Consider the following 13286-nt stretch of genomic DNA (forward strand, 5'->3'; position numbering starts at 1 on the left):
TATGAAGCCTAATAGAAGAAGTTGGCATTTCCGAGTTCCCATTGTGGCACAGTGGTTAAGAACCTGACTACAGCTGCTCTGGTCACTGTAGAAGTGCAGGATTGATCCTCAGCCTGGCACAGTGGGTTAAAGAATCCGGTGTTGCCATAACTGCGGCACAGGACACAGCCCTGGCCAGATTCAGTCCCTAGCCCAGGAACCTCCATATGCCACGGGTGCAGCCATTAAAAAAAGAAGAAGAAGAAGAAATAGGCATTTCCAAAGGGTAAGAAATATTTTTAGAAGTTCCCATTGTTGCTCAGTGGCAATGAACTCGACTAGTATCTATGAGGATGTGAGTTCGATCCCTGGTCCTGCTCAGTGGGTTAAGGAAGGATCTGGCATTGCCATGAGGTGCAGTATAGGTCCCAGATGTGGCTTGGAGCTGGCGTTGTTGTGGCTGTGGCTGGCAGCTGCAGCTCCTATTCAGCCCCCTAGTCTGGGAACTTCCATATGCTACAGGTGCGGCCCTAAAAAAAAAAAAAAATTAAAAAAATTCACAAGGCAGGAATTCTCTGGTGACCTAGTGGTTAAGAATCTAGCCTTGTCACTGCTCTGTCTAGGTTCATTCCCTGGCCTGAATGTGACAGGTGCAGATAAAAAAAAAAAAAAATCACAAGGCAAATACGTATTTAATGTGTGATTTTCATTAACATTGGGAGATGTGAGACCATGTTTTTAGCAGTTCTCTTAGATCTGGTCCTCATTTGATTGGAAACATCAATTCACCATTTTGATCATTAGGTTGGGCTTGTATTATCTTCAGTGTGCAGTTTGTGCTGCTTTTCCTGCTGCCTTTTGACTTCTTGAGATGGGCGGGGAGGCCAGAGGAACCTGAGCCAAAGAAGGAAGGTCATGGCTGCAGTTTCTCCCCTCAGAGCAGATACAGGATATTCTGACAGCAGAGAAAGAGGATGGCTTGGGAGGAAGTGAGGTCCTTCCACATCCAGAGGGAGGAACTGTGCCTCCATCAGGGCCCCAGCAGGTGCAAAGGCAGCGGAACAGCGGAACAGACAAAAGGGTGTTCCTTTTGTCTCAGGCTGCCCTTCGGCCTCCTCCTTTCCCTCCTTCCTAGAGACACTGACTGTGGTTTTGACTCTTCAGGAAAGGCCAGTCAGTCCAGGGCCTGACCAGGCAAAGAGAATTCCTCCACCCCTTAAAATGACACAGCTAAAAGTCAGCACACCCTATGTTTCAAATGGTGTTATTGCCTGCATTCAGATTGCTATACTTAAACCAGTTTTATGGTCTTGTTTTTAAATTAAAACCCACAGGCTTCAACTAAACAGGGTGGCAAAAGAAAGTCAGTCCCCACAGGATGGGGGTGGTGGCTCCCTTCATAAAATGACATTGGGAGGTCTGGACGGTAGACCACCCTTCTGAATTTGGGGGGATGTGATAATATATTAGACCAAGAGTATCAGTAAGTTGAGAAGGCTGAAGGGCTTTGAGGTCAGGTCTTTGCCGTTTACTATTTTTATTTGTATTCATGTATTTATTTTGTCTTTTTAGGGCCACACCCACCGCTTGTGGAAGTTCCCAGGCTAGAGTTGGAGCTGTAGATGCCGGCCTACACCACAGCCACAGCGATGCCAGATCGGAGCCATATCTTCAACCTACACCACAGTTTACCCCAACGCCGGATCTTTCACCCAGTGGGCGAGGCCAGGGATCGAACCCTCGTCGTCATGGATCCTAGTCGGATTCGTTACTGCTGAGCCTCAGCAGGCGCTCTGCCATTTGCTGTTTTTAAACGTGTTGGGAATGCCGAGACTATTAGGTTTAACATTCGATATAATTCGGTGTTAATGTCCTACCTAGGTCTTCTTTCCACCCTCTGGCTCACATCATCAGCACTGGCCTCCTGCTCTGTCCTCATCTCCTTTGCAGTTGGGGTTTGTCCCTAGTTCAGTGGCTTGTGTGTGCTCATGGCTCCATTAAATTGAATCGTGTGACCTGTGCCTGATTCTCCCCATCACAGAGCGAGGCATACCCAAACCCTGTTTGCAGCCTCTGTCGCTTGTGGCCCTTCAAAGTCCTCAATGAGATGTGAATCTACACGCTTCAGCTAGACTGATTTCTTGCTTTCTTTCTTTTTCTTTGTTGACTGCAGCCTCAGCATGTGGAAGTTGCCAGGCCAGGAATGGAATTTGAGCCACAGCTCTGATGCACTGGATCCTTAGTCCGTTACGCTGGCCCAAGGATCAGACCTGAGCTGCCTCAGAGACAACGCTGGATTCTTAACCTGCTGTGCCACAGCAGGAATGTCTAGATGGATTTCTGAATCAAAATGTTTCCTTAAATGCAAAACAAAGCCCCTCTGGTGAAAAATATTTTAATGATCAAAAGTGCTTGATGGTGAAGGGCTGTAAGAACCTCTCGGGTCTCACGGTCTTTGCAGAATTAGAGCTTTTGCTGACTTGAGCCTACAGGTGGAGAGCATAGCTTTGGGAAATTCTTCAAAGTTATACCTGCTGGAACAGACTAACCTAGTCACCGATCTGATTTTAGTCTCGTACAGAAAGTAGGAAGAGAATAGCGCTGGAGGTTTTGCACTGAGGCATCGACTCTCACTTCTCAGTCTTCATGCATCACTAGCTTCCTGGTTCTGGAGAGATGAATTAATTAATAAAAGCTAATTCTTAGTACAGGGCAAATATCTTGTCAAAGATCGGACTTTCATTTGGGGGTTCTATTTAGTTTATTCTATTTCTCAATATGGAAATGCCCTCCTTTCGTCTCGAAGAAACCGGGAAACTTGCCACAAATACCCTAACTGATAGCACACTCGGTGCTGCTGTTACCTTTCGTGGCTCACTTGCGTGGGAAAATAGCATCAGGTGACTCGTGTGTTGGTATGACCTGAATATTTATTCATGAAGTTCTTTGTTTTTCTCGTACATTCATTTATTTCTTTCACAAATGTTGTGTACCAACAATGTTCTAGATGCTGGAGAATAAGCAATAGATAAAAAGAAGACTCTTTCATGATGCTTATTTTTTGGCGTAAATCCTCAACATTTTTAGGTGGGGTCAATGATAATGGCAAGTTTCCAAATCTGGGGACACTTTGCAAGGAAGGTGGTAAGAAAGGCTGTTAAGATTTTGCTTTATGTCCAATTTGCTGTGTTCCAGAAGGGGTTACCTAAGCATTTTGGAGTTTGTGTGTCTCTCAGGCAACTTTTGTTTTCAACACTTTCGAGGAAATGAATCAATCTCTTTCCTCATTTAACAAAATGCATGGGGTATTATTTGCTTCATCGTGTTTAAGTTCTTCATAACTATTAATACTTTTCATTACAGATCCCTGTGGCAGATAATATTATCTCTGTTTCATAAATAAGCCAACTGTGGAACTTGCCCCAGGTACCCAGATAGCAAGAAAAAGCAAGACTGAGATTGGAACTCAGACCCTTAACCACTGCTCTGTTGCTTTCTGATATAAATCATAAAATAGTATTTTTTACAACCGTAAAATGTTTCATTTCTTTCTTTTTGGCTTTGGGGTTTCTTTGAAAGGGTAGGATTATTCCCAGGCATGGGGGCTGTTTCGCCCTGCGGCTTCCAGCCTGTGGGAACGTCTTTCCTTCACGATTCTTTTCACATGGAATTACGTGTTTAATTTGATTTGTGTAAATAGAATGTGTTTAATCTAATTTTGTTTAATTATGTGTTTCTCTCGGTCCTGCTAGACAGTCTCTATGTTCCTTGAAGCAGAGAACGGCAAATTTAACAAAGTGCGTGGTTTATTGCAAATTCTAAAGCCAGTTTTTTTGAAATCGGGGATTTTCCCCTCCTTTGTGGAACTGCATAATAGTTTGATTTGGCTGTTTATGAATGTGTAATTGTATTCTAAACAATAGGATAACTGAACAATAGGCCATCATGTATTAGGATAATAAAACTGGGGACAATACTATTTAAAACTTAGTGTATTCGATATACGTGTCCCTTGAGGGGAAAGCCTTTTTATTTTTCCTTTTTATTGAAGTGTAGTTGATTTACAGTGTCGTGTTAGTTTCAGGTGTGTAGCGCAGGGATTCAATCATACACATACACGCACACACATATATTTCTATTCTTTTCAGATTCTTTTCTATTATGGATTATTGTAAAATATCAAATATGGTTCCTTCTGCTATATAGTAGCTGCTTGTTTATCTTATACCTAGTAGTGGATGTCTGCTAATCCCAAACTCTTACTTTTTCCCTCCCCAATCTGCCCCCCACGTTCCCCTTTGGTAACCATAAGTTTGTTTTCTATGTCTGTGAATCTATTTCTGTTTTGTAAATAAGTTTATTTGTATCAATTTTTTTTTTAGATTTCACATATTAATGATCTCACATGATATTTGTCTTTCTCTGGCTGACTGACTTAGTATGATAATCTCTGGATCCATCCATGTTGCTGCAAATGCCATTTTCATTCTTTTTTATGGCTGAGTAATATTCCATTGTATGTCTATACCACATCCCCTTTATCCAGTCATCTCTTGATGGGCGTTTAGGTTGCTTCCACAGGGGAAAGTCTTCAGGCCGCTATAGATTCTGTATTTGGGTGGGTAACACTGTGGTGTTTTTACTTGGTAATTCTCCTACATCTCAGGAATCTTTGATTAGTTGCAGTCAGATCATTTATATTCCTCAGAATCCTCAAGGAGATTCTGGCCCTTTTACAGGCAAATGTTCTGCTGTTTTTCTTGGGTTCTTTCCCATCCTATCCAGAATCCTCATCATATCTCTCATCTCAACCTTCTTCTCTGTGTCCAAAATTTTTCTTTAATGCTCTTAAGCCAGATTTTTTTTTTTTTTCTGTTTCTTCAGTGAAACTTTTCACAGTTAAAGAGAAATCTGGCCTCATCTTATTTCTATTTATTATTCAGGGATAAAGTTTAATGAACAGCCATTGTACATGGTTCCCTCACTTTAAATTTAATTGACTAATTTATTTGGCATGTGAAAATTATAATGAATCTCTCAGTTTTATTCTCGTATTTGGAGCAATGAACTGGCTTGGCACAATAAACATGAATTGCAGTTCTGTTGGTCACTGGGTTTATTTTAGGAAGGAGTTTATCACATGTGGATGAATATGGAATGAAATGTTATTAGGTTTGCGCTGGTTTGTTAGGGCTGTCATAAAGAGGACCACAGACTGGGTGGCTGAAACAACAGGAAATAATTTTCTCGTAATTCTGGAGGCCAGGAATCTGAGATCATGGTGTCCACAGGGATAGTTTCTTCTGAGGCCTTTCTTCTTGGCTCGTAGGTACCTTCTTCTCCCAGTGCCTTTGTGTGTATGTAAGTCTCCTCTTCTTAGAAGGACACCAGTTGTGTTGAGTTTGGGCTCAACTGTATGGACCTCATTTGAACTGTCACCCTTCATAGCCAGTTGCTTATGTCTTTAATAATTTTGCCATTAATCACCTCTTTAAAGACACTTCCTCCAAATACTTTGATGCTCTGAGGTATTGGTGATTAGAACTTCAGGAGTTCCCGTCGTGGCGCAGTGGTTAACGAATCCGACTAGGAACCATGAGGTCGCGGGTTCGGTCCCTGCCCTTGCTCAGTGGGTTAACGATCCGGCGTTGCCGTGAGCTGTGGTGTAGGTTGCAGATGCGGCTCGGATCCCGTGTTGCTGTGGCTCTGGCGTAGGCTAGTGGCTGCAGTTCCGATTCGACCCCTAGCCTGGGAACCTCCATATTCCTCGGGAGTGGCCCAAGAAATAGCAAAAAAAAAAAAAAGAACTTCAACATATGGGAGTTGCCGTCATGGCGCAGTGGTTAACGAATTCGACTAGGCACCATGAGGTTTCGGGTTCAATCCCTGGCCTTGCTCAGTGGGTTAAGGATCTGGTGTTGCCGTGAGCCATGGTGTAGGTCACAGACGAGGCTCGGATCTGGCATTGCTGTGACTGTGGTGTAGGCTGGCAGCAACAGCTCTGATTAGACCTCTAGCCTGGGAACCTCCATATGCCGCAGGTGCGGCCCTAGAAAAGGCAAAAAGACAAAAAAAAAAAAAAAGAACATCAGCATATGAATCTTGGAGGATGATCCATTCAACCATAACAAAGATTAAATGTATAATATTAAACTTTTACGACAAATAAAAGCAAAAACTAAAAACCAATTAAAGCAAAAATTCTTTCAGCAAGCAATTTCTATCAAACTCAAAGCTTTCTTAAAGCTTAGAAATAGGCAAAGGAAGAGAACATTCTGGGGGGAGGAGATTGTAAAGATACTGGTTTGATCTGGCTTAAAACTGGCTAAGTGAAGGGGGGAGGGATGGACTGGGGGCTTGGGGTGGGCATGTGCACACTGAGGTGTAGGCAGTGACTGACCATTGGGGACCTGCTGAATGGCACAGGGAACTCTACCCAATATTCTGTGATCATCTGTGTGGGAAAAGAATCTGAAAGAGAATGGATGTGGGTACATGTATGACTGAACCACTTTGTTGTGCAGCAGAAATGATCACAGCATTGAAAATCAACTAAACCACAATAAAACTTTAAAAAATGATTAAAAGGAGTTCCCTTTGTGGCTCCGTGGTTGACAGATCTGACTAGTATCTGTGAGGATGCAGATTCTATCCCTGGCCTCGTTCAGTGGGTTAAGGATCCGATGTGGCTGTGAGCTGTGGTAGAGGTTGCAGACTTAGCTTGGATCTGGCATTACTGTGGCTATGGTGTAGGCTGGCAGCTACAGCTCTGACTTGACCCTAGCCTGGGATCCTCCATATGCCGTGGGTGTGGCCCTAAAAAGACAAAAAAAAAAGAAAAGATTTAAAAAAACTAACATATGTTATGTTTAGTTTTCTGAGGAACCTCCATATTGTTTTCCATAGTGGTTGTACCAATTTACATTCCCACCAAGAGTTTGGGGGTTGCTAGATGAAAACTATTACATTTAGAATGGATAAGCAGTGGGGTCCTACTGTACAGCATAGGGAGCTATGTCCAGTCTCTTGGGGTAGAACACGGTGGAACATGGTATGAAAAAAATATGGTATATATAGGTATGACGGGGTCACTATGCTGTACAGCAGAAATTGACACAATACTATAACTCAACTATAATAAAAAATAAATAAATTTTAAAAATATATTCTTAAGATAAAAAAACTGGCTGAGTGATTTAGGGTAAAATTCACAGTAATTCACCTTTTGTTCATACTTTCCCAATATTTGGATTCAATGAAATCGGAAGTCCCTTCTCAGCACTTCTCGCTTTCCATGATTTTAATAAGTGTTTTGTAATTAGACCTTATTGCTTATTTAGGAAGATGCTCAGAGAGGAATTTTTATAATCCCAGATTCGCTGGGTAAAATGCAGAAGGATAGGGCTTGGGTCAAAAAACTGTGATTGGAACTCAAGCTCCTTTCTTCTCTATCGAGCTGAAGAAAATGGCTAACAAAATCCCTCTTGGCATCTTACCAACTATGTGACTGTGGATGAGTTCTGCAGCCCCCACAAGCCTTCACTTAGTCATCTGTAAAATGGGAGTAGAGTAGTGAGGCGCTCTCCTCAGCTCTTGGCCTTCGTCACTGTTGCCCACTGCAGGTGGATTCTGTGCAGACCGCCCCATGTGCTGACTCGTGTGGCCCCCTCTGCCTGTTAGACTCACATACCACAGAGGCCACTTGTGGCTCAAGGCCATCAAAGTGGAGCTGGGTTTATATCTGTGTCCCCAACCTTGTTGCTGTGTGACAGCACCCCTCTGCTAGACGGATGTCACTTCAGGGAGGATGGATTGGTTTCATCTCGTTTTTATAGAATTAATTAATTCTTACCTCCTTTTCCTGGAATTGATAGCCCCGAACAGTTGCCAGGACAGTGTTCCTCTTTCTATATCTTCTCAGGAGGCAAAAGGTGAAAGTGTGTGGGGCAGAGATATTATTTAGCCTAGTGCCCAGATTTTGAGATCCAGGAATGTAATATTGCCAAAAGTAAGTGCCCACATGGAGAGCTTTCGTGAGAAATAAATGAAGTGTGTGTGTGTGTGTGTGTGTGTGCGTGCGTGTGCGTGTTTGGGTGGGGAGGGCACATGCTTTCCACGTACTTTGTTCTAGTTAAATTGACTTTTCATTTTTTTTGTGTGGGGATTGAACTTATATAAATCTAGGCTTTTAAAACACTAAGGTGGCTTTTATTAGTAGGCTTAAATACATCAATTGTTCAGTGTAAAATTTTTCAGTAAAACCGTTAAAACATGTTGATCAGAGAGTTCGCTATATAGGAATGAAGAATTCCAAGTTATTTTAGGCTCACCTTTTTTAATCACTGTAGGAGAGCATTGAAGTGCAACACTATTGGCAGGGGTATTTGACCTGGGAAAATTCCCATAAGCTAACTCATTTAACATTGCCTTTCTCTGGTACCACTGCTGGTACTTCTCCTTTGGTTTCTGTATTCATCAGAACTTTTTCCGTTGCAAGGGACAGAAACTCCAACCAGAGAAGCTTAAGCTGAGAAGGGAATTTATTTTAATTTAAGTAAAAAATTCTGGAGTGTAGAAGTACCTTTAAGCAAGATTAGATCCAGGGACGTGGGATTTTTAACAGGGCATTTTGTTTCTCTCCAATGGATTTATTTTTAAGAAGCTGATCAGAAAAATGACTGCCAGCATCTGCAAGGTTGTATATTTATGATTTCCAATTGGAAAGGGAAAAAGAGCCTTTGTCTTCCTATGTTTATGTATCAAATATCAGGGAAGATTTTGATTGGTCCCATGGTCATCTCTGAACCTACAATTGGCTGATAAATAGAATATGCTGGCCAGTCACTGTGGCAAAGCATCTTGATTGGCAGGTCCACTGGGATCACAGGGGCTAGAGAGGGATGGTATCCTAGAGGAAGACTGCTTAGCAAGCAGACAAACCTATGGCTAGTGTAAATAACTGGCATTTCGAATCAGCAGGGGTTAGTGTTGACTCTTTTAGCAGAAAAGGAAATGTCAAAATTGTGCTGGATCCATTTGAACATTTTATGTTGCGCAGTTAAAATCTGTTTAAGAAAATAAAAGGTGTCCTCCAGGTTGGGATGCATGTAGTGTAGACAGTCTGACAGTGGAGCATAATTGGCAGTTCCTGAGGTTGATTTAAATGTGGGTGATTCTTTGAGTAAAGGAACAAAATGCCAATAATGTACTTTTTTTTGCTTTTTTGGTAGGGTTAGATGATTGCCTGCAGCAGTACGTCCACAAGTTTGAACGGGAGAAGATAAACGGAGAGCAGCTGCTACAGATTTCCCATCAGGATCTTGAGGAGCTGGGTGTCACACGAATTGGACACCAGGAACTTGTATTGGAGGCTGTCGACCTTCTCTGTGCACTGGTTAGTTCAGGGGAAGGTGATCTGTACTGTGATGATGTTATTAAGAAGCTCATCTTTTTAAATCTCCGTGGTTTTGCACTTGAGTTGATCAACGTTTTCTTAACCATCCGTTGAAGTACAGCATAAGCTGAGAATAATATCAGAAGGGAAGAAATCATTTGCTAGTAGAGTTGGCGGCCTATGGCCTGCAAGTTAAATCTGGCCCACTGTCTATGTTTATAAATAAAGTTTTATTGGAACATAGTCATGGCCATTCATTGAAATGTTATCTGTGGCTGCTTTTGTGCTACCGTGGCAGAGTCAGGTAGTTGTAACAGGTACCCTGTGTCTACTCAAAGCCTAAAATATTTGCTCTTTTGTCCTTTAGAAAAAGTTTACCTTTTATGGAAAGAGTTCTGATTCGTTTTATTTATTTATTTATTTTGTCTTTATAGGGCTGCACCTGCAGCTTATGGAGGTTCCTAGGCTAGGGGTCTAATAGGAGCTACAGCTGCTGGCCCACACCACATCTACAGCAATGCCAGATCCAAGCCATGTCTGCAACCTACACCACAGCTCACGGCAACACTGGATCCTTAACCCACTGATCGAACCCTCAACCTCATAATTCCTAGTCGGATTCATTTCCACTATGCCAAGACGAGAACTCTTCTTTTCTTCTTTTTTCTTTTCTTTCTTTTCTTTTCTTTTCTTTTTTCATGCTTTCCTTTTTTTCCCCTTCTTTTTTGCTTTTTAGGGCCATACCTGTGGCATATGAAAATTCCCAGGCTAGAGGTCAAGTTGGAGTTTCAGTTGCCAACCTGCGCCGCAACCACAGCAACATGGGATCTGAGCTGCGTCTGTGACTTACATCACAGCTCACGGCAACGCCAGATCCTTAACCCACTGAGTGAGGCCAGGGATTGAACCTGCATCCTCATGGATACTAGTTGGGTTCGTTTCCACTGAGCCACCATGGGAGCTCCTGGTTTTATTTTCTTATCCTTTATAAAGAACAAAAATATGACGATGGTTCTGAATGAATGTGTGTTCTACATTGAAATGACAAATGGATTCAGATTTCCATGTCTGTTTTTGTTACTAGAAAAAGCATTTTAGGTTTTTAGCACAGATATTTGTGCTATTTCAAAAACAAAGCCCGGTGCTTGAAATAATCCACCAATGAGATGGTGGCTAGACCAGGGAAAAGTGTGAACTTATTCTTGCAGATGACTGAGTTTTGGCTTGAACATGAGTGAGTTCAACCCTGCCAGGTTCTGACTATTACACCAGTGGCCGTGTGGGGAGCCCTTTTAGGTGTGGGCTAAAAACACCTGTAAGGGCATTGTGTTTATAAACTGGTTGGCACAGAGTGGGATCCACGTCCGTCTGCCGTGCCATGTGAAGAATGCTGCTTCCTTCACTGGCAGGATTCAGACCCACTCGGCAGCATTCAGGCTGGTTTCATTATGCTGTGAACCTGAGCCAGGGGAATATACAATTACATCACTGAGAAGGGTGGGAAAGAATGCTCTCCCGAGGATTTCGCCGTGGCTGGTCTGCGCTCCCTTGATTATATAACTCCTGTGGCCTGGTGCATGTTCTTCTTAAAATGGACAGGGCCCGTCTTCGGCTCCCAGATGTGCTCCTCTTGTTTAGGAAAGTCATGGGGAAATTATTTGTGGGTGACAAATGAACTGCCACCAGGGAGACACTGTGGCCACGTGGGGTGAGCGCTGGCCTGGGAGGCAGCCTTTTGCATTTTAATCCTGACTCTGCTGCACACTTTGGTGCCGTGACCTCCAGGGAAACGGTGGTGTCTGTTTTTCCCATCTGCACGGTGACGCTGCCCTGGATGTGGCTGTGTTTTGTGCTGCCCAGAAGTTGTCTGCGTCCCGTTTATAATGAAAACTGTATACTGTTCGTACAGAAAGACATGTTTGTGTTTATTCCCAGTACACTTTCTGGGAACATACCTTTTTGGCCTTTTCTGCTATTTCTGATCATCCGTTTCACTCTGTGGTCAGACCTTGAAGGCAGGTCAATGACTTTGAAATCCACCACGAGGGAGGGGGGGAGGCAGGGTGGGCCGGGGCAGGTTGTGTACCTCAAGTGGGATAATTAACAAAACAGCTGCCTCTCTGCTTTCCCCCTTCTCTACCTCTTAAAATATGAGACTAAAGTGAACAAAGCTGGACACATGCCAGAACCTAAAGCTGCGTTTTATCTCCTACAATTTCCTCCTTATTTCCTTTGGAGACAACGTTTTGACCTCAGACTCATTCTGGACATGTTTTGTGCAGATCAGGAGTGCCAGTGAATGCATTCGACAGGGGGTTGTGGGAGGATTCTCAAATGAAGGTGCCTTTTCTGAGTTGGGGAAGGTCTTAGAGCATTTAACTAAAATATCTTTGGCCTTGCTGTAATCTCCTTTGAAGCTCGTCTTTTTTTTTTTTTTTAAATCACTCAATGCATTTTACTACATGTATAGTTGTTCTAAGATATTCATATTATAGCACATGGGTCAGTTATATTATCTGTTTAATCCATGCACACCATGTAGATGTTTATATATTTGAATTGGTGATGATCTTTTGCCTTTGAACAGTCCAGGCCTTGCACAGTTGCTGTGTGTGTGCGGTTGTCTCCCGAATTATAGAAGACATGTTCATGTAAACAGTTCAGTGGATGTTGCCTTTAGGATGGACGGGAAATGAATAGAATTAGAAGTAAGAGTGGGTGGGGGAAGAGCAAAACCACTGGAGAGTTTTGGAAAGAAAGGGGTAGATAGAATCTAGAGGAAGCGAAAATAGGGACCAGCTATTGATTAAGATTCCCAACCGGTGAGCAGGTGGACCGCAAAGAGCTGGTCCTGCATAGAGAGCCAGGAGGACACTACCTTTTGTGAACGGTGACCTTGGCTGGCTGGTGTGGCTTTGGAGAGTGACTTGTATGCTGAGGAAGAACCAGGACCACTTCCCAGATTGAGTTCCGAAGCAGAGCCCAGTTTTTCTCCTCTCTGGGGGCAGAGGGTAACTGGGATAGGCTCTAGAGCTGCTTTTTCCAGCAGCTGTTACGCACATGTTGACTATTTAAATTAAAATAATTGGAGTTCCTGTTGTGGTGCAGCGGAAATGAATCTGACTAGGAACCATGAGGTTGCGGGTTCGATCCCTGGCCTTGCTCAGTGGGTTAAGGATCCGGCGTTGCCGTGAGCTGTGGTGTAGGTTGCAGACGCGGCTCGGATCCCGTGTTGCTGTGGCTTTGGTGTAGGCTGGTAGCTACAGCTCCGATTAGACCTCTAGCCTGGGAACCTCCCTATGCTGTGGGTGCAGCCCCAAAAAGACCAAAAAAAAAATTATTTAAAATGAAATAGTATTCAATTCCTTAGTCACACAGTTACATTGTGGCTGGTGGCTGCCGTATTTGGACAGTGCAGATGGAGAACATTTTTCATCATTGCAGAAAGTTTTGTTGGACAGGCTTGGTCTCTAGGGTGGGATAGAGAGTAATAAAGTATAATTGTAAAATCCATTCTCTTTGCCCGAGCAACCAGACCCTAGTTTCCTGAAGACCACGGCCGGGACCTAAGCGGGCTGAGAGCAGGAACAAAGGTGGAATCCATACACATATGAAGTGGTGCCACCTACATGGGGGCTTCAGCGAAATACCCGTCATGTAACTACCTGCCCAGGGTGCTCCTCTGCACTCACGTAACCCCTGAGATGATTGTCATGACCCAGCCGAGGCGACAAGTAAAAAAATGTTACCCTTTTTGTTATGGGGAGAAATCCTGGCGGAAGAGGAACCTTTGCATTTTGTACTTGATCTTGCTTCTGAGGTTGTTAAACTGTGAAGTATATTTCTTAGATTAAAACTTCATTAACCTGAGTTAGTAAAACGGATTTGATGGTGTGTCTGTGCCACTCTGTAA

The 13286-nt window shown here is 43.2% G+C and overlaps 1 protein-coding gene across 1 annotated transcript in view; it reads left to right on the forward strand.

Moving 5' to 3' along the window:
• CNKSR3 (CNKSR family member 3) overlaps positions 1-13286 on the forward strand; it is a 99001-nt gene that overhangs the window by 47604 nt on the left and 38111 nt on the right. Inside the window, exon 2 of the mRNA XM_047769877.1 lies at positions 9210-9373. Within this exon, the coding sequence (XP_047625833.1) occupies positions 9210-9373 (164 nt within the window). The remainder of the gene's footprint in view (positions 1-9209; positions 9374-13286) is intronic.

Source organism: Phacochoerus africanus, chromosome 2 (assembly GCF_016906955.1).
Source record: "Phacochoerus africanus isolate WHEZ1 chromosome 2, ROS_Pafr_v1, whole genome shotgun sequence".
In the NCBI taxonomy this organism is placed as follows: domain Eukaryota; kingdom Metazoa; phylum Chordata; class Mammalia; order Artiodactyla; family Suidae; genus Phacochoerus; species Phacochoerus africanus.